The following is a 23,031-nucleotide window of genomic DNA, read 5'->3' as shown; positions in this document are numbered from 1 at the left end:
CATAACTCCAGTATAACCCTGTTTTGGGACTTAAAACGTTTTCAACTTAGTCATCAAATATTTCAATTGGTTATAATGTGATGTTTGATAAACCAAGATCGGACATCTGTTATTGACTTGGGTATAGAAAAATCCCTTATAGCTTTTATAAACTTTTCTTGTGGCTTAATTTCAGATTTAGTAATGGTAATTCCAGCAAAGTCAATTTCTTTTTGTGCAAACTGGAATTTTTCGGGATTGAGTACAACTCCATTTTTTCCCCATCAACTCTAATGGTCAATCATATCGCCACCAATGATCAGCTACCTTCTCATCCTTTAAAACAGTGTCATCAACACATTTTGTCTTTCTAGGTATGTCAATTATAATTACATCTTACCTGCGCGTATATGTATCTCTAATAGCTATATAATCTTGTGGTGCCTCTTTGTTGTAGTAGCTTCCCCATGGAGTAAGGAATGTTGTAAGATGATGATCTTCGGGTCGAAGTAGTACTGAATGAAACCCATTCCATGCATCAGTCACACTTTTACAAGTGTTTCTCGTACACAATACTTAATCAAAAGTGAGAGGTCAACAATTCTTCTACAGCTACCATCAGCTTTAGCAACCACAACCATATGATGTACCGAAGTAGACGGAACACCAACTGTAGTCTTACCAAGTACATTTAATCGAGTATCCTTATCCTAAGTTTCTTTTACCTCATTTTCCCAATGTTTTAGAATTAGGAAAACTGTTGATATTGCTTTAGGAATGGCATCTAGTTCAATATGAATTTTCAATAGTGGACCTGTCATTTCTGGAAGCAATTGGTGAGTACATTTATTAAACGTAAATGATGCGTACCTATTCGAAAGCCACTCTCTCATCTTTTGATTGTTTGCAGGAATGCAAGCAAAAGGAAATTCCTTTGACCTATCAGGAGGAGGAGTTCTAGGTACACAATCACAAGTTTTCAATTTTTCACGGATAGTACAGGATTCAATGGACGCACCAATGCGAGAAAAATCACGACTTATTTTACCCAATTTTATGCAGGCATTTCTTGAAAGAAAAATCTTGTTAGTGACTAGGCTGATATGTATCATTTCTTTTGCTATATGAAATTTACCTTTTTCATCTTTAGCCATCAATTCCATAAAGATAGCCCCAGTTATTTTTATTTCTTCTCTGTTGGCCGCTACTATATTTCTTTTGACTGGTAGGAGATATGACTTCTAAAACCATGTTTCAGGTAGCTATCAAGCTCCCATAGGCATGACTGCGCACCCGTATCTGTAACAATGTTGATTTCGCAATAATTTTGTGTAGGGCATTTTATATTCATTTGGGTGTATGCTTGTTTATCAATAGAAGCTTTTGATTGAATTGTAGGATGTTTCAGTGATACTGATTATTTCCAACCACTCAAAAAATCAAAGACGTAGTGATTAAGTTTAACTACATTGATAAGCATTAACTGCCTTATCAAAATTTTGTTTATAAAATCCACAAATCAGAAGTGCATTTGTCTCATCATCACATTTGTTGTCACTTTGATAAACTTTTTTCCGGGACTTTATCCAGCATTGTTTACAGGTAGCTAAAACCCACTTTTAAAAAATTACACTTAAATACTAACTTATAAATTAAAAAGACAATTAATAAACAGTAATTTATAAAACTTGTAATAAAAAAAATCTACCCCTAGGTTTAAAATCGCTGATTTGTAGTATTTATTTTAATTTAGGCTAAAATAAATGTTTTATGTAGTATAAAAATTAAGAAAAGATACTGGAATGCTACTTTTAACGAGTTGTATAGGTAAGAAATCAAAGTACTATTTTTTAAAATTATTGTAAAAAATATTTATTTTTTATCTAATCTATTTTTTTTATTTTACTCGTAAAAATTAATAAGTATTTTTTTAATATTTGTGTTTAGAGTTTTTTTTTTATAGTATCAAATTTAAAGATTTTTGCTTATATTTTAAAATTCCAGGCTAGGTAGCCCACTTAACTACGTTTACTAAAAAAATCTTAGAATACGCGCTGCTTTCGCTGCAATTATTCTTAAGTACTGTTTAGCAACATTAGCTAAATACTTATTATTTTTTCTCTAGCGAGTGCACAGTAGTGTTACAGTGTAAAAAAACTTGACAAACTCTATAAGGGAGACTTTTAAACATATTTAATTTTAGGTTACGTGAGTAAGCATGTTTGTTAGTCAACCTTATATAACAACACATGTCTTATAAAACATGTTTGTAATAGATAACTATAACTTATTTTTGACTATAATATAAAAAGCAAACTAAAAATAACCGGTTGTAGTTAAAAGCAACATGTTAAATTGAATTAACCTAAGACGTACAACATAAAAAAATGTTATAAATGAGCATTATAAGTGTGTTAGCTTCAACGTAGAATATTCGACTAAAAGCAAAGTATCACTACTCTAAATCACCTACAATATTTTATATATTTCAGAAACTTAATCATTAACTTTAGCAAAAGATTGACTAAAATTAAAATAAAATCTAACCTTAGTTCAAAAAAAAATGTCAACTTAACTTAAGTTTCAAAAAAGTACTTTTACTAAATACTAATAAAAACAATAATGGAGTTAGCCTCAGTTGGTGGCAAACCTGAATAGTAAATTACATTATTAGTTTATTGGCATTAAAATTAGTAATAACGTGTTAGAATAAATATAAGCGACTACTCTGATAAAAAAGTTAAATTTTATATTTCTTATCTATTTGCTATTGTAGGATAAAAACATATTGTGCTTTGAATTGAACAAAAAAAGCGAGAGGGTTTACTTTTTTGTCAGCAAAATGATATTTTGCGAGGTAAACTGCTTGTTTGCTTTAAACATACCTTAAAGTAAAAATAAAGTTAGCAATGACTTCGGGTTAAAGGTCTTCCTGCTATATTTATTAAAGCGTGTACGCGAAAATATTATTCTCCTGACTATAAAGTCTAGTTTTATGTGTATTTAAGTTTCTATGAATTGACAATGTTTATCAAAAAATGCATTAAACTTTTTAATCATTTAGAAAATTTAAACACTTCTATAAACTTTCTAAATCAAAAAAAAAAAATCATACTAAAAAAGTTTACACAGTGTGAAAATGAATAAATTAAAATGAAACCTAATATTTTCAAGATTTCTGATTTGATTTGCAATAAGTTCCTGCTGCTGTCTCTCTAATGTTTCAGCATCAACAGGCTGCTCTGGAAATTTGGTTTTCAAAATTTTAATTGCTTCTTTTCCTTCACCATTTTTATACTTGTAATTATTGAACTCGTGCAGTGCAGTCTCATCTGCCAGCATATTATCTTGTATTTTATTAAAAACAACTGGTGGTTTTGGTAGCCTTTGGACTTGTACCGGTTTTTGTTTCAGATTTGACAAGTCTACTATATGAGAGTTTCTATAAAAAAATTCTAAATATCAGTCATGTTTAAATTTTTATTACAAATAGATTACTTTATTTGTAAATTAGGTAAAATCATTATTGATGTGAAACTGTGATCTAAAATTAGCACCTTTCTCTGAGAAATAAAAGCAGTAAAATAGTTAGCTATAAAATCCTTGAAGCTGTTGATTGAGTAGTATAACACATAACAATATTTTAGTTAAAGGTTTTATTCAAGAACAACAGTATAATTTAATGATAATAACCTACATTAGGTAAAAACTATTTTAGTGTAAGTGATAAAAATTAATATATAAACTATAAATCTATTTTTAACAAAAACATACAAACATCAACGAACCAAAATTCTAAAAGTGTGTGAAGAAATGTAAGCAATAAATTTTAATTATATATAAATTACAAATACCACGAAAGTTACTACAAAATACATTACACATATTTTATACAAAAGCTTATAAGTTAGTGTATCAACATGTTTATACTGGCTTAAAAAACTTTTCAAATCTATAAAAAGTCTACAATTAAAAACATTACGCGGACCATCACTGTAAACATGGAATAAGTTACTGTAATATAAAAGGAGTTAAAGTAGATATAGGGTTTTTTTTACCCATAAACGGTCGCTTCAGTGCTTATCTACTTAAACCCGCTTTATACCACATTAGAAATATTCTGCGGTTTCTATTAGTTTGAATATTGATACCAAGTTCATAATAACATTATTCCGCAAATTCAAAAAAAAAGCACATAAAATGTGTACATTCTCCAAAATTTAAATTATAATAATGAAAGGTAAGTTGTTAGTCTACCTATTTTTAAGAAAAAATTTTACAGCTTGTAAAAATTCAATTAAGGGCGTAGATTTTGCAGAAAAAAAATAGTAAATATTTTTTTTCGCGTTTTTGGTTTTTCGCCTTCTTGTAACTAAATGAGCACACCGACTTTAATTGCTTATATCTCAAAAGTTACCTTGAAATTTTTTAGCCGTTAAAAATATCTGGTAGCTCAAATAAAACTGTACAAAATAAGATCAATTTGTAAAATAAAAAGGTAGACCTTAAAGCCCTTTAAAACTAGTTATGGTTATGTTGTCTTAATTCTTAAAATAAAGCACATAGAAAGAAATACTTCGTTGTTACAACATTAACAATTATGCTAAAAAATTCTTATTTATATACTAACAACTTTAATATGTTTAACGAGGAATTGAATAAAGTTAAAACTATTTTGTATATTTTCTATAATTATCTCTTTTTCATAACAATTAATAATATTGTAATAAACAAAAGAAATTTTTTAAGTGTTTTCATTTAAAACTAAGAAAGCTCTTTTTATGTTTTTAATCATAAGTAGTGTTAAATAAGTTTAAGTAAACAAGTTAACAAATAATAATAATCATATTATGTACTAATCATACACATTACTAACATACAAACGAAGCTTCAACTATAGCACAGTAAAAAATCTATAGAACTTATGTAATAAAACTTAAAATTAAACATGGTATTTGTCTTGTTACTTTACATTCACAATAATTGTAAAAATTTTAGGCATTTAAAACATTTCAAAAGTCTTTTTAATACAATTCTAAGATTGTTTATAACTATTTTATTTAATTAGAATTACAACATAATTTTAAACAAAATATTACTATAATATAACTTTACTTAAAATATTATTACTATGAAACTAGTTTTAATTTTTAGTACTTAAAAAATTTCATAAAAGTTAGTTGTTTTTCTTTTACCTTTGTTTTTAATAATCTTTTTTAAACTATTCCTAACATAAATCGTTTTAAACAAAAGTTATTGTTTTAAGTTGTAATACATAACCGATATACACTCTTATTATAGTGCTGCAATTGAAAGTTATCAGCTAACTTTTGTAATCTAACACTGTATATGATTAAAATATATTGTATTTATAATAAGTTATTACTGTAATTCATATGGATGGAAATTGATACGGATTTTATTAACGAGTAAACCACTAAGTACATAGTAACTATTTAACCTTGGATTTAATTTCTATTTTACTATTAAGGACAGGATTCAAGTATATCAATAAAATAGTTTTAGGTATCTTAGCTCTCGTAAACACCTTCCAGTTATAAATTTTTTTTCTACTTACGCTTTATCTTTCAAAACTTTGTGACAATAAAAAGTAAATGTTTTTAAATCTAAAATGCATATTAGTTTAATTATAATATGACTAGAAGAAACAAACAATGTAAGATCGCTGTCTTCAGTTTTTAGTTGATTTTCAATTCTTTTTTGCTCTTCAACTAAGTGTTTTCTCAATGCAGAGAGTTCACGGGATATGCGGGTTGAATCTAATAGAAAGTATAACAGAGTTCCGACTTACTTAGCTAAAGTTATAGGTATAGACTTATAAGATACTAATACTTGTAAAGTTTATAATCAGAATGAAAACTTGTAGTAAGACTAGAATTAACAAGAAAGTATACGCTGAAACAAATTTTATATAGCTATGAATTTTAGTTAGCTAACTATCTATATTTAAAACAAATTAATTTACTTAAGATATATATTTATTATCTAAGCATTATTTTCTTGAATTCTAAATAAAAAACTGTATGACATACAAAACCGCTTTAAAACTTTCAAAAAACAGAATTTTTTTATGTTTAAACTTTAGATATTCATTCAAAGACTTTTGACATAATTCCAGAGTTATTAATATAATAACTTCCCTGAATATCTAAATTTATACTTAAAACATAGAAAATTAAATAACTTTAAAACAGTTTTATTTCTAAAATAATATTTAGTAATTCCAGATATTCAAGTAGAAACCGTTACTGCTCTTGTTTAATGTTAATTAATGCATAAAAAAGCAACACAACTTTAAGTAATATTCTACTTCCAAGAGTAATTATGAAAACTTGTACCAAACCTTATTTATAGTGTCTAGCTGATACATTAGCTGAGCTTACGTGTGTTATTCAAAATGTTAAATGCATGATACTAAGTATTTAATAATCGCTTTTGCTAAGCACAGTCTTATAATTTTTAAATAATTTTTTATTCAAGGATCATGTGGCAACTAGAGGCGACACGTAATGAAGTTTTAAAAAATCAGAGAAACATAAACTACATTCAATATAGTTTGTCTCTTATACTTAAATGTTTTTGCAATTTTAGTAAACTACTAAAAAATTTCAATTATGGAAACTAAGAATAATAACATTTTTGGTAGGTGAAGTTTCTCCGCGCCCTAATGATGTCATCACGCGTACCCTTGGCGAAGATACTGTCAAAACTTATTTATGTAGAAATAACACTCTATAAACCTAACCTCTAGAGTAGAGGTATCTCGGAGCTAATTCTTTTTTGTCAGTTGGTTGATTATTTGAAATTTTTTTCAAAGTTCGGTGATTATTGTTTATAGTAGGTACTTTATTTAAGTTGTTTTCATCTGATATTTCCTTCTTAGATGTAAAACTGTAATTAAAAAAAGATAAATATATACATATATCAAATTTATTAATTAAAACATACCAAAAATTTTTTGGAATATAATAGTGAATTTAAGTACTTATTTTATTAAACTTTTAACATTCTCTGTGCATTTTAGTACAGTTCTACGGAATCAAAAAAACATCAAAAAGCACTCAAAGAAGAAAGTTATAAAACTAAAAGGTTATGTTATAGTATAAACTTATGAAATAATTAAAAACATATAGTAGTAAAATAATAAAATAAAAAAATACATAAAAACTCATTTTAGCGTTACCATACAATACACAAACAATCAGGGTTACCAAAAGTTTTTTGTTAATATCTTCCAGGTTTTCTGAATTTCTTCCAGGATTTAAAAAACAAGTCTTTTGGTCCATTTGTAGTATAGAAATAAATTTAAGGTAAAAAATTTTTTATTAAATTAATAGTACCTGTAATTATAGTTATTGTACTTTTTTTTCTGGTTTTTAACAGATATTTTTTAAATGCTCCCATCCAAGTAAAGTTCGAAAACGATCTTAGTACAAGACAGCTCTTGACTTAGCTTATTAGATAAGCCTCGTGTTTTCTTTGGTTTTACAAAGAATAAAAAAGTTTGCATTCATTTGGAATTAAAAACTCTGCTTTAGAAGATCACAAACCAGACTTCTCTAACAAACTAAGCTGTAGAAAATTTATTACTGCAAAAACTTTCATCAGTAAGCTTGGTAAAACTATAGATGAACCGGATCCAAGATCCGGATTCGGCCAGATCCTAAACTTTTTTTAAAAGATCCGGATCTAGTTAGTTTGGAAAAATTTTGTTTTCCGCCATCAGCTTCCTTTAGTTTTATATACTTAGATTATTGTGTTTTATACTTAACATATATAAAATTAGTCTTGTAAGCATTACCTGCTTGTTTCGACTGTAGTGATGTACCGGACCCACAATTTCGGGTCCGGCCGGACCCGGATCCGGACTTTTTTTTCAAATTAGAATCCGGCCGGACCCGGATCCGGACTTTTTTTTCAAACTAGAATCCGGCCGGAACCGGATCCGGACTTTTTTTTCAAACTAGAATCCGGCCGGAACCGGATCCGGACTTTTTTTTCAAATTAGAGTCCGGCCGGAACCGGATCCGGACTTTTTTTTCAAATTAGAATCCGGCCGGATCCGGATATCAGACAAAAATGGCAATATCCGGCCGGACCCGGATAGTGAGTGCGGTGCATTACTAGAATAAACTAGCCTGAGTCAGAATGAGGTTTTTAGAAACTGAAAAAAAAAGAACTTTAATCTAATAATAAGTAGAACAGCTAGCCCCAAAGTTTACAAATTTAGGTGTTATTTACAATTAAAAATCTGAAATCAAGTTCTTGAACAAAATACACTAGAAAATTACAAAATATTAAAACTGGATCAGCTCAAACTTATTCAAAATCTAAAAGAAAACTAGCCTGAGTTTTTATATAAAACTAAACTAGCCTGAGGCAGTCCAAGATTTTCTAAAATTCCCAAAAATTTTTAAACTAGTAGGGTTGCCACTGTTTAAGTCAATAAAACTAGCTAGAGTGGGTATAAACAAGCCTGAGTAAGAATGAGGTTTTTAAAAACTGAAAAAATTACTTTAATCTAATAATCAGTAGAACAGCTAGCAAAGGTTGACAATTTGGTAGCAAAGTTGTGGACTGATTGTGGTACACTTAACTTATTATACTACCCATCATAGTTAAATCTTACCTTATCTAATTAATATCTAACAAACACTAAATTCTAACTGAGACTACTTTCTATAATCAGACACGACAGTTTTGAGTGATGAATCTTTTATATAAAACACAACAAGAAATACTAGCATAAAGAAAATTATTAATTACTTTGGTAACACTTTAAAAACTGGAAGCTATTTAAATCTATATCAAAAGACTTAAAACAAAAAAATAAAAATTAAATAAAACTATTCGTAAACAAGAAACTGTAAAATTTTTAATAAACTATTAAACTATAAACCTGGATTAAATATTTAAACAATTAAACACCTGTTGAAATATTCTTTTTTAAAACAAAACACTACTTACAATAAGCATTCAAAAAAACGTTCAAGATATTTTCTTGCTTCAAGCTACACGCCAAACTAACTATCTGCTTACATATAAACTGCCTGTCATGTTCTGATGTTTTGTTGCATCAGTATTTAGTTTGAAACATTTCGTCATATGATTCTCATTGGCTCGTACATTCAACCGTATTAACTCTAAATATTCTCTGAGCTCAACTTATACTTAACTTAACTAACAATAAATAATGCAAGTATTCCAAAGTTTTCAATTTTATAACATATGTAAAGAGTTGCATTTCATGAAATGTTTATTTCATAGTTTAAATGTAAACAAATGTAAATTAGTCACGTTTAGAAAATGAGCCAATCACGGTAGGTGTTTAATTTTAACTGACGAAAATAACTCTTATTAATTTACACAGGGTTTGTTTTTGAAAAATACTTTTCAGTATGCTCTTTTTTACTAACTAGATCCGGGTCCGGCCGGATCTCTGTTAGGATCCGGCCGGACCCGGATCCGGACTTTTTTTTCAAATTAGAATCCGGCCGGAACCGGACCCGGACTTTTTTTTCAAATTAGAATCCGGCCGGAACCGGATCCGGACTTTTTTTTCAAATTAGAATCCGGCCGGATCCGGATATCAGACAAAAATGGCAATATCCGGCCGGATCCGGACCCGGATAGTGAGTCCGGTACATCACTAGTTTCGAGAGACTTGAAAAAAAGAAAGGAGCTTTTTACTGTAGCTTAACACTATATAAAGCGAGCGCGGCTCAAAAGGGGAGACTTTTTTACAGTTTTTAAATATTCTTGAGTAAAATGTTAAAACTTCTGTCGTAGTTAAGCGTCGCAGCTTTTTGTTTAAAGCGAGTTGCATTTGCAGGTGTAACGATAGCTGCACATATTGTTCTGAAGAGAGTATAAAAAACGCAAAAAAAACGCGAAAACGGTATAAAAATCACCGCGAGAGAGATCAAGCGTGGTAGTTGAGTCGTTGTAGTCGTGATGGCCGTAACGTGGTTGCGTTAGCATTAATATTAGTTGGCATTAATTTATGTTCTCGTAGGGGTAGGCGTATGTGTTTATTTTTCGAGCACTATTTTGATTATGTTTAAGACGTACTTTTGAGTCGTTTACTAAGCATTATTTTGTTATTGGGCATTGATTCATACTCTTGCTAATATTCTTAATTCTCATTTAGCGAGTCATTTAGTTTCTTTTCCAAGATCGTAGAATTTTACATTGTACAATAAACGTTGAGTGTTAATTCATATTCATTTACTAACTAGAATTTAACCTAGTTAATCTTAACTTATATATCTAGCATTTATTTATAGGCTAGATTATATTAGACCTTCTGTAGAATACGTTTAATTGTAACATACTCTCACTAACACGATTAGTAGCACTAATTTGAGTATGAGCACTAGCAGCAAGAAATCCATACCTGTGTCAGTATACAACCGCTCGAGGTTAGTTACTGATGCTGAGGAAGGTATGGACGCTGGTTATCACAAACCAACTATAAACCCTGAGCCAATTAAGATAAGAGAAGATATTGTAAGAGGTGAGGGTTATACAGGGTCATTCGTTATCGCTTTTGTTTCGGCTAGCTAACATTGTTGGCAAGCATAGTTATAATACGCTACAATCAAAGCAAACGCTCTTTTGTTTTTAGCAGGCATTTTTTAGATTCTTAGTGAACTAGCTTTCATTATTTTTTGTTAGAATCACATTTAATATCACTTAAGTTGTATTTTAGCGAATATATACATTCAGCTTTCGTTGTTTTTTAGCGACTATTGCTCAGCATTGCACTTTATTTTGTAGTCCTTTGACTTCAATAAACATCGCTGAGAAACGAAAGCAAGTGTAATTCATTTTACTTCCCAGCTTTCGTTGATCGCTACAACCGCTTTTCGAGCTTAACACTTCTTCAGTGAATTATTTTCCTGTAAGAATAGCCGAAAAACTAAAGCAAACGTAGTTCATTACACTTTCCAGCTTACGTAGTTCGCTACAACCGTTTTTTGAGCTCTACACTTCTACAGTGAATTATATTCCTGTAAGAATCGCCGAAAAACGGAAGCAAGTGTATATTTCGACCTGTATTGATTTTCAGCTCGTTGTTTTTTTAACAACCGTTTTCCTAGTAGAAACTTCTATTGTAGTTCAATTAAAGCGAACTTTTAGACGTTTCATACGCCTCAAGTCCTAGCTTGACTCTGACTTAAGTAAGAATAGCTGAGGACTAAACAAAGGCTTATACATTTAATAAAAGTTGCCTTGCAAACAAACCATCGAGCTCTGACTTGCATGTGTGTGAGTGTTATTTTTTATCGCTTGTTCTTAAACATTGTAAAATAAATTTAGAGTGCCGAATCTATACTTTTAGTATTAAGAGTAAAAAGTAATCAAGTAAGTGTAATATTAATCTAATTAATGTATCGTTTTTTGGTTCTCTATTAAAACTATATAGCGAAGTATACGTTGAAATCACTAAGATTAAATTAAGGATTTACTTTATAGTCTAATTTAAGATTATATATTAAGTAAATATTAGAATCTTCGTAGACTAAGTTAAATAAGTACGATAGTTAATATTAAAAGTTGTATAAAACGTTTCATTAAAAATATCTCAAGACAACTAGTTAAACGTAGATACAATCTAGTTGGTCACAAATAAGTTATTCTATTTATAGTAAGCTATGAGTACTACCAGTAAAAAACCCAAGGCGCTCTCGGCCAATAGCCTTACAAAGCTAGTTAATAAGCACGCTACGCGTGCCCAACCGGCCGAGAATGCATCAGGTACTAGTAGGCAAACTCATAAAGGTAATCCCGAGCTTGATGCAGTTCTTGATCAACACGATGTGTTATCAGACCCAACTGTAACAGCAGAGGATTATAGTCTGATTAAAGTTTAGTTAATTCAGGGTTGCCTCTCGTTTTTTCAGATTTTTTTCCAGGTTTTCCAATTGTCTTCCAGGTTTTTAAAAGTACACATTTTTGGGTCTATTTTTAGTACAAAGTTAAGTTTTAGGTAAAAAACTGTTTAAATAGTATAAAAACATTGAAAAGATACTTTTGATGTTTTTTTTTTGATGATGACAAAAAATTATTATATATATGATATATTTTTTGAGTCAAATTGAAATTTTACTACTGAACATGTGAAAATTGTTAAAACTCCAGCTTTTTTAGTGATTTTTCTTCAAAGTTCCAGGTTTTTCCAGGTTTTTTTTCAAAATTTACCAAATTCGAGGTTGTTTTGCCTAAATTGTCAAACTCCATGTTTTTTTGGGATTCCATGTAAAGTGGCAACCCTGTTAATTCAATCATCTGTTATAAACATACAGGTAAATACATCCATTAGAATTAAAATAGCGAACTGTTAAAAAGTTTCTTTAAGATTAGATTCTTCTACAGCGTCAAGAAACTAAAAAAAATCCAGGTCACTTCAGGTTCATCAGTGTCAATGCAAAAAGCCTTTCTACTTGTGCAAGATGTTGAAACAAGGTAGAACTCAAGCTACCTTATGCTGAAAAGACTTGAAAAACTAAAAACAAGTGTCCAGAACTAAGTGGCTAACAACAAATTTAAACCCAAAAATGTTCTTACAGCTGATGAATCGATACTTGTTAACCTCCTTTATCAACTGCACTAACCTTTTTACATAGTAACGCAGCAGTGTAGTAAAAACAACGCATTGGTGTCAAGTGTAATCCCGCATGCTGCAGTACTAAAAAATTTTTTAATCATAAAGCTAATAGTCCACCAGGTCAAAGTAGTTCTACAACCTTAGAAACCTTGGCAAAAAGTATAGAAAAGGCTTTCGAAAGAAGGTTTTATACTATTAATAACAGCACAGGAATAAACCTTCATGACAACGAATTATTTTTTCTCACAACAGCTGTTGATCCACGGTATCAACTTGACTTTTTCCCTTCTAATCTCAAACAGAAGGTTGTGAGGCTACTGAAATCAGAAGTAATTTTTGTGAGACTGGTCAAAGTGGACAAGCTTGTCTAGTACCACCTAATAAACTTAAAGCTTAACTACCTGAAAATTATGTTCACAATCTTTTTTTATGTCGTTCTATTCTACATTTATATCGGAAAGAAGTGCAAACACTCACAAAAGTGAGCAACAAGATTCAGTTTCAGTTGATCAAGATATGGAGACAGAAATGTGTTTTGGCAAAAGAAAATGTATCTCCTGAAGAAGTAAAAGAAGCTGAAGTCTTGTCTTGATGGAACTCAAACAAGAAAAAATACATACATCTTTCCAGGTTTGCAAGAAAGTATCTTTCGGCACCACCATCTTTTGTTTATTCTGAAAGGTTATTTTCACAAGCTGGTAACTTGTACGAACAAAAGTGAAATTAATTGTTTTTAAAAACCAGCGAAAAACTTTTACTTCTTCATCACAACTTAAAAAAATAAGAATATATTTCTTTGTAGCTTAATGGCGTTGATATGGGTAAACGTTATTTACTAAATTGCTTACTTTTATATATGTAAACAGTTGCTAAAGACGTTATTGTTCATCTTATAGTTCAAACTTTAATAAATAAAAGTATAATGAAAAGCTTATCATAAAAAAATTAATAAAGTTCGTTATTTTTTAAAACCATGTAAAATTTAATCTATTTTTTTACTTCATACAAGGTACAAAATTCAAGTTTAGTCGTATAAGTAGCTTTAAATTTAACATTTAAACTGGTTTTGAGATTTTTTATTAGTAGATTTTTTGTTTTTTTTTACAACGTTCTTTTTCCTAGTGTTCAAATAAAGTATTTAGACAATAATATTGTGTTTTTTTAACAAAACATTTGTATTAAACAATTTTTACTAACTAATGGTAGTATAAAAATTAAATTTTATAAGTTTGTTCTCTATTAAACTACATTAAACTTAAAACATTTAGGATCCGGTCGGATCTTAAATTAAAAATAGATCCGGATCCGATCGGATCTTAATTTGAAATAGTAGATCCGGAACCGAATTCGGTAGATCACTAGCTAAAACTAATTTAAATAAGATTGAGGGCATAGGAGTAGTCCAACATTTCTTTACAAAAACTAATATTGGCTCTTATTTGAAAGCTTACAGTTATACTATAAGATACTTTTTATAGAACACGAAAAAATTTAATTAACATTTCAGATATATCCAGTTTTCTATAAAAAATCCGATACAACCATATGAAATCAAAAAATTGTAAGACCAATTTTTTCGGGACTTAGAAAAATTCACTAAAAATCTACCTTCTTCTTCATTTTTAAAACAATTTATTCAAAATTTTCAAGAAATTTATTTTTGGTATAACAATACTTGTAGGAAGCAGATTTTTGAAAAAACAATTTAAAAAAATATAATAACTAAAACTTACACGATTTTATAAAAATATTTCTTAACTAAAACTCAAAAATCTTATTCTCACAAGTAGTTCAAAACTTAATAAAAATTACTCTGAGAAACTTTTAAAACAATTGCTAAAAACCTGAAGGTGGAGATAGATTTTTAGTGAAATAGTCTAATTTCGCCTTTTTAGTTTTTACCTACTATAAAGAACCTATTGAACCCTCTAACTTTGATCGCTTTTATTTTTAAATGACTTCGAAATTCAACAAGCGGTAAAAAATAACTGGTAGCATAATAAAATATGTAAAAAACAAGACTAAATTTCGGAAAAAGTGTTTTACCCCCCATTTCTCTTAACAACGCTCATTTCTGTAAAAGCGTAGCGTACCGGGTTGGGAGATGCTTTCTAGAGATTAAAGATAAAAATTTACTGAAGACCATTCATACAGTAAAATTTTCAAAAGGAATACACTATAACTGTCTTATTTCTGTATGCAAAACATGTAGTAATTAATAATGACACACAATCGTATACTTTCAGATATGCAAAAAACCATAATCTGATAGCAACTGCTTAGCAGTAAACTTAATTTACAAGGCTACCGTAAAATATGAAATGATACAAATTCTTATATTGGCACGACCAGACTGTCATTCAGAAATCGCTACAAAAACACAAATACAGTTTCAAAAATTAAAATCACGACAATGCTACAACTTTACATGTGGATGCTTAAAAACAATAAAACCAAATTTAAAACTATTTTGGAAACATTAGTACAAACTAAAAAAATACAGTCTAAAAAAGAGGCGCAAATTATGTAGCACAGAAAAGATATAAGATCTAAAATTAAAAATATCTAAATCTCTAAACAAAAGAAACGAGCTAAAAAGTAGTTGTTTACTTTACTGTAAGCAATTTATTTGGAAACTGTATATAGAATGTTGTAAAATATGCGTTTATACTACTATAAGGTAACATTGAGTTTTATGGGACACGTTCAAAATCCACCCGCGTTCAATATCCACCCGGTCAAATTCGAAGGTAAGGGTTAGGGGTAACAGTGATAGTGAAAATTAAATAAAAATTAAATAAAAAAATTCAAAAAATATATAAAATTAATTAATTAAGAAAATATAAAAAAAATCGGGTGGATTTTGAACGTGGGTAGATTTTGATCGGGTGGATTTTGAACTCAGGTATATTTTGATATTATATCGAGTTTTATACATTTTTGTGCTTATAATTTGCTTATTCATATAATTAGTTAAAGTTTTTTAAAGGTTTCGGTCAATAAGGCACGACGAAAAAAAATTAGAGCCAAACTTTTAAACGTTTAATGTTATGGTCACTTATTTGTAGCTTTGTAAATTTTAGTTGTTTGTTTAGGATAAAAGGAAGAATAATTTTTGCACTGAAATTTGTCCTCGACAAAATTTAATAATTACTTCCTAGTGTTTTTTGCTTTTTTGTGCAAATTTTGGATTAATCTAAAAAACAGAACAATTCAATTCGAACTACAGCTGAGAATTAAACAAATTTATTGTTTTTATGAAACATATGTACTGTCCTTTTCAAATTCAAATATTTGCAATAAACTATATATATATATATATATTAGTATTTTTAATAAAACTGCTTGAAAAAAATTTGAAAGTTTAGTTTGTTTAAGTTTATTGATAATAATAATCAAACTTTTGAAAGCGCTTCAAACTTTTAGTGCTCGGAAATTTGTAGACTTTTTAAATTAAAATGATGTTTTGAGGTAAAAATAATAAAAACAGTCTATTAAGTAAAGAATCATATTAAAAAATTATCGATATATAAACACATACTTGTTAAAGTTACTAAATTTAACATCATCAGACTTGTTTGTTGAAGTTGGTAAGGTTTTTCGGAACGGAACCACAGGAGTTCTTGGAATTTTTTCACCGTCAGCAATTACTGGTTGTATTTTTTTTAATCTTGCTGTCTGATAATAGACTGAATAAACACTAAAGTAATTTTTTTTTTTTTTTCAAAATAAACTCAAACTAATGAGGATAATAAAACATTTTTAATTAAATACAAAGATTACAACTAACAAACGCATGAAAAACATTTCTTACTGTAACAAAACCAGATATTAGAGCAAAAAAATTACAGCACTTATTAAACTGTAAATACCATTTTAGTTATAAAATCAACTTTTTAGAAATTATTTTAAAAGTAACTAATTTGAATTACATGTAGTTCTAAATTTTGAATTTCTAAATAGTTTTATATATCGTTTTAACTTAAAATTATTTAAAAAAAAACATTTCTACTTACAACTGTTAAAATCTTTCAAAGAATACTACAATAAAAATTGTAACAAAAATTACTAAGTAAAAATATTGAACTTTTATAATAAAACTAGTTTTTTGAAGGTTCAAATTAAATATTAAACTTGTTGAGGGCTTCCATGAATCTCATTTTGCTTTTTACTTTTATTTTCTTTTTCCCTAATCATTTCAGATTCGTTTTTATGTTTTTTTTCTACTCTCTTCTTTTCCTCGGTTTGTAAATGAAGTTCTTCGTGTTTGCGACGTTGCTGAGAAAATTTTTATTTTATACTTAGATTACAAAAATTAGACTCTTTTTTAGACTAATAACTGTAAAGAACTCCATCAAAGACAAGTGTTTCTTTCCTTTTCAGGAAAAAATAAACTTAGTTTTGCAAAAACTATTTTTATTTTGCATGGATTTGAAACCAAGAATTTGAAACTACACTAGTGTTAAATCAATAAAAGATTGACTTGACTAATATGTTCAAAAATTTTAACTCTAATAAGGATCCGAACAAAAAGTTTGTTCAAGTAAAACAACTACAAATTTTTATGACCTTGCTTATTTAAAACTAACGTCGTTTCTTTATATTAAACTAATAAAACAGTTCTACGGAATTCTGAAAAAAAAAATTACCAACTCAAAATTACTACAATAAATATCAATTATATACCGCAATGATATTACTCAGAAAAGTTACAAAGCTTTATTTTTTTTTAGAAAACATATAAACCAGAGGCTACGCATTATGACGTTATAGGGGTTACAGAGAAATTCAAACTACCACAAATGTTATTGTATTTTAGATGTAATTATGCAGTTATGTTAAAAATGCAAAAATAAGTAGAATTTATAAGTATGTGAGACAATTATATTGGAAGAAGTTTATGTTGCTAAGCGCTCTCCCCTGCAACTCATCAAGCGTCGCCACTGATCCACGATGTATTGCACATCTATTCATTGATTTTTTTACAGGGTGGCCACTAGTCGTTAAGAAATTTCTTTCAGGTTTACTGAATTTGTTCCAAGTTTTTAAAAGTACACCTTTTAAGGTCTATTTTTGGTTTAAAATTAAGCTTAAAGTAGAAAACTGTGTGAAATAGTATAAAAACAACTGTAAAGCTACTTTAAATGTGCTTTTTAATAAAAATAATTTTTGATGATGACACAAACTTTTTGTCTATATGACAGATTTTTGCGTAAAATCGAAATTTGACTACTTAACATGTAAAAATTACTTAAATTCCAGGTTTTACCAGGTTTTTTTTAACCTAAATTTTGAAATTCCAGGCTTTTCCAGGATTTCAGACTTTTAGACACCCTGATCTTATTATAAACTTTAATGTATAAACAAATACCAGCTTAGATTTAGGTTCGCTTGAAAAATTACTCGATTCTATTTAAAAAATTATGAAAAAACTAGAAAAGTTTTCATTAAGTCATGTAATTAAGTAAAATATAACAACTTAATACCATACAAATTTATTTTAAAATCTACATGTATTCATTATAAAAACCAAAAAGTAATTTTATTGCACTATAACCCTCTGCTATTATAGTATTGTCTGATAACACATTGTGTTGGTCAGGAACTGTATTAAGCTAAGGATTACTTTTACGAGTATGCCTACTAGTACCTGACATCTTTTCAGGGAATAGGGATTGCGTAGCGTGCTTAGAAACTAGCTTTGTAAGGCTAGAGGCCGAGAGCGTCTTAAGTTATATACTGGTAGTACTCATATCTTAATAAAAGTTAAATATATTATTAGTGACTAAACTAGACAGTAGTTATCTAAATTTAACTAGTGGTTTTATGAAATAATTTAATGTAACGCATAATATGACTTTTAACAGGGTAGCTTCAAATTTCCACTAATGTGTTAGAATAGGTTGAAAATCATGCATATTGACTGAACCAGCTAAATATTTTTTTTAGCTTTTTTTTGATATTTATACCCTTATCCCTAACCAACCTTACCCAAACATAAAAATATAAATCAAAAAATAAAATTTTGTTATTGAAATAAAAGTTTTTAAAATTGCTGACTCAGCAAATATGCAAATTATTTGCATGATTTTCAAGCAATTCAAAAAAGTAGTGGAAATCTGAGGCTACCCCTTTTGATATGAGCTATATAATACTTATTTAACTTCGTCTATAATTATTCTAATATATAACCTGATATATGATTTTAATATAGACTAGAAAGAAACACTTTATTTCAGATTTAGTGAATTTTCTATAGTTACTACATAATCTTAATATAGAATAATATACGGTACAATTATACTAACTATACAAAATTTACTTATCTACGCTCTACCGATAATACTAAAAATATAGATTAAGCACCCTAAACTTATTTTACAATTTTAACAATAAAGCGATAAAATAAGACTAACACACGTGCAAGTCAGAGCTCACTGATTTGTTTGCACAGCAACTTTTACTAGATGTATTAGCGTTTGTTTTCAGTACTCAGCAATTCTTACTGAAGTCAGAGCCAAGCTAGGACCTGAAGCGTAAAAACGTCTAAACGTCCGCTTTGGTTAAACTACAATAGAAGTTTCTACTTGAGAAACAGTTGTCAAAAAAACAACGAAAGCTGAAAATAGATACAAATCAATATATACTTGCTTTAGTTTTCCTTTTTTACAGGGGTCGATTGACCCACCGTAGAAGTGTACTGCTCAAAAAAAAAAAACGGTTGTAAGCGATCAACGAAAGCCTAAAAATGTATTGAATTACACTTGCTTTCATTTCCTAGCGGTTTACTGAAGTCAGTGGACTACAATATAAGTGCAGTGCTGAGTAAAAGTCGCCAAAAACAACGAAAGCTGAACGCATATAGTAGCTAAAATACAATCTAGGTGACGTTCAGAACTAGAACGAAACACGTTCTGTTAAACGTTTCTCTAGGTCTTGTATGTTACTAAGTCAAACAATACACGTTTCTAAAAAAACAATGAAATTTTATTCACAAAGAATCTAAAATGTGCCTGCTAAATAAAAGAGCGTTTGGTTTAATTGTAACTAATCGTAACTATTCTTGCAAACAATGGTAGTCAGCCCGAACGAAAAGTGAATGAACTTGCAGATGCAAAGCGCACTTGCTTTAAACAAAAAGCTGCGACGCTTAACTAAACGGGAGTTTTAACATTCTGCTCAACAATATTCAAAAACTGCGCTGTAAGTTTAAAACTTCACGCAAGAATATTCATAAAACAGCAAAACTCCACTTTCAAGCCGCATTCGGCTTAATATAGTGTTAAGCTAGAGTAAAAAACACTTCTCTTTTTTTAAGTCTCTTGGAACAAACAGATAATGCTTACAGCATTTGCAGTTGTGTATAATTATTTTTATAATGTTCTAAGCCTTAAAGTTTTAACTTAGTATAATAAAATTAGTTAAACACTAAATCTATAATAAATTTCAATTTTTATTAACAATACAATGTTTCACTCGTTTGATAACGATATCTTCAGTTCTTTAAAATCTGTAAAAAATTATATAATATCATGTAGGAATAACATTATGCTAGACTTGAAATAAAAGAAAAAAAAAAAAAGTATATAACAAAAAACTGAATAAAATCTAAGTAAAACTTATAGCTTAAAGTTACTAGTATATGAAGATTATAATGTTGTTAGGTTAGATTTAGAAAAATGTAAGTTACTCAATAATTATATAATCTTAAAACTTAAACAAATATATAAATAATTATACTAACATTTAGTAGCCTTGCTTAATTTGTATGTTTAAGTTTTAAGATTATATAATTATTAAGTAACTAAAATTTTTCTAAATCTAACCTAACAACATTATAATCTTCATATACTAGTAACTTTAAGCTATAAATTTTACTTAGATTTTATTCAGTTTTTTGCTATATACTTTTTTTTTCTTTTATTTCAAGTTTAGCATAATGTCTTCCTACATGTTATTATATAAATTTTTACAGATTTTAAAGAACTGAAGATATCGTTTTCAAACGAGTGAAACATTGTATTGTTAATAAAATTTAAAATTTATTAATGATCATTCTCCTTTTATTTAAGTTGAGAACTTTGATTGCCACCTTTAAAGTATAAAGTACGAAACACTAAATCTTATAAAAATATAATATAAATTTTCTTAAGTTTTTGAATGTTATGAAGCCTACACTAATTAGATTCTAAATATTAAATCATAAGTGTAAATGAATTCTGTAAAGTTAATTTTTAAGAAACTTGATATTTTAAATATACACTAAAATTAAACATTAAAAGCAGGATTTAGCCGATTTATGCCTTAATACATATAAACATTTTTCACAAAATTTGAAGTACAAAATTTATTATATTTTTCTTTTTTTTTTTTCATTTAATTGCAATTAAAGTCAACTAAATCTTTTAGAACATAGCACGTAGCGCCTATCTTAGTCTTAGGATACACTAAGTCTTAAGATAATACTAACTTGATCAATTTTTTCCTGCTTTTTTTGCTTTTCTGCTTCAAACTCTTCCTGCATTTTTCTATTTTGCTCTTCAAGTCTTCTTTCTTCTTTTTCTTCTTCAATTCGTAATTTTTCTCTCTTTTCTGCTTCAACTCGTTTCTTTTCGTCAATCTATTGTAAAAATACTTAAAAGTTATTTATGTCACTAAAACAATATTATGATATGCAAAAATTTTTTCGCAAAAATGATGGCTTTCAGACTCGACTTTTAAGACTCAATTTATTTATGTATAATATGACATGACGTCCATGAACTTAGTATACTAAAGAAAATGATGAGCAAAAGAAAATGTTTTAAAATAATTTAAGTCTTCGTGACTGAAAGACTTTTGTAACTTTTACTTTAGGTTTTAAATACATTGTTAGTAAATTTAGTAGTAAATAGTTCAACGCTTCTTTTTTTAAACACTATAAACTGTCATCTTATAGAAAAATTAAACGGATCCAACCAGTATGACAGAACGAAGTTTAAGAACATGGAAGGTAGTATGGGTTTTTCTTCAACTTTTTAGATTTTTAATCAAGCTACAAGTTTCTTTTTACCGTTTGTTAAAACTCTAAGTAGCTCTCGATATGTAACGAGTTAAAGTTAGAGAAACCAATAGGTTCTTCAATACTTAAACTTAGGCTACAATATCCTTAATATAGTTAATTTTACTCGATAAGTACATATTGGATATAACTTTTTATTTCACCACGCTAATTTGTTATTACAGTGTTGTGATTTTTTACAAATTTAGCCTGTCAATTCTCAATTTAAACTAATTTTGACTTTATAATTAACATAAAGTATCCAAATTTATTTTTTTAAGTAGTGGTTTTTCAATGTTAGAGTAATACATAAAATAAAATATTTTTTTTAATATTTTATAGAGGTTAAGTGTAATATAAATCTTTTTAAATTAAATATTTATATTTCATATTTACTAATCAACATAAACTATTTATAAAGTCTGTGTACGCATTACTCTGCTATACGGTAGCAGAGCGTAAACCTTGTCGGGCGTACAGGAGAAGAAGTAAACACATTTCATCTACGATGACTCCGTCGTATTGTTATAACTGATAAGCAACAAAAGATCACCAACGACGAACTATTGAGACGTACTGGTATCACAACTAAGTACTTAATCTTCAGTCGGCGCAGGTTTAAGTGGATTGGTGTTTTTTTGGATGGGGTAGAGCAAATAGTCTCTGTTGTTAGCGAGTTGGCAAACAAAACCGCGGTCGCCAAACCTTATGCTTTAAGAACGTTGCAAGCGCGACCTAAAGGGCTTGAATGTCAACACTGATGAATTGAAAGAGCTGGCTACATGACGAACGGCGTTATTCTACACAAAAAAAAAAGAATTTACTTTAAGAAACCAAAGCAGACGAAGCACTCAAAATCAAAACGAATTCTGTTTTATTTACTTTTATTTACTTTATATTTTGTTGCATCACCGTATTTGTAATTTTTTATTTTACTTTTTTTTCTATCCATAAGTACGTTTTTGAGCACAACACGCATAGTCGACTGGGCTGATAGCGGGCATATATTATAATATAACTATTAAGAAGGGAACGGGTCAAAATTGCACAAGGGCTCAAAATTTCACGAAGACAATTTTGCACCAAGGTTCAATTTTGCACGAGTTACAATTTTGAACGGAGGGTCATTTTTGCACAAGAGTAAAAGAAAAAACCAAAATATGTACAAAAGAAACAAAAAAAAAACTTAAAAAAAAATTTACAAAATAACAAAAAGAAAAAAAAATTACTGACCGAGGGTTAGGGGTGATAGTAAAAACAAAAAAATAACTAATAAATAATATAAATGAACAAATAAAAACAAATTAATTTAAAAGAAAAAAATGCTACCGACCGAGGGTAAGGGTTAGGGGTAACAGTGATAGAAAAAAAAAAGATTAAT

The 23,031-nt window shown here is 28.6% G+C and overlaps 1 protein-coding gene across 6 annotated transcripts in view; it reads right to left on the bottom strand.

The window, feature by feature from the left end:
• Nucleotides 1-23,031, bottom strand: part of LOC145833885 (centrosome and spindle pole-associated protein 1-like) — an 86,344-nt gene that overhangs the window by 5,173 nt on the left and 58,140 nt on the right. For 5 of the 6 annotated variants that reach the window (XM_082941125.1, XM_082941127.1, XM_082941129.1 and 2 more), the window contains 6 exons: nucleotides 21,081-21,230; nucleotides 16,745-16,888; nucleotides 16,152-16,288; nucleotides 6,746-6,891; nucleotides 5,654-5,759; nucleotides 3,140-3,421 (listed from right to left, as the gene is read on the bottom strand). In XM_082941125.1, coding sequence (XP_082797251.1) covers nucleotides 3,140-3,421; nucleotides 5,654-5,759; nucleotides 6,746-6,891; nucleotides 16,152-16,288; nucleotides 16,745-16,888; nucleotides 21,081-21,230 — 965 coding nt within the window. Of the gene's footprint in view, nucleotides 1-2,831; nucleotides 2,915-3,139; nucleotides 3,422-5,653; nucleotides 5,760-6,745; nucleotides 6,892-16,151; nucleotides 16,289-16,744; nucleotides 16,889-21,080; nucleotides 21,231-23,031 lie in introns of those variants that run through there. The other variant, XM_082941130.1, reaches the window with a different exon arrangement.

Source organism: Thalia democratica, chromosome 4 (assembly GCF_965202585.1).
Source record: "Thalia democratica chromosome 4, ktThaDemo2.hap1.1, whole genome shotgun sequence".
Taxonomy (NCBI): Eukaryota; Metazoa; Chordata; class Thaliacea; order Salpida; family Salpidae; genus Thalia; species Thalia democratica.
Note: the sequence above shows the minus strand (reverse complement) of the source record. Positions and strands in the feature narration are given on the sequence as shown.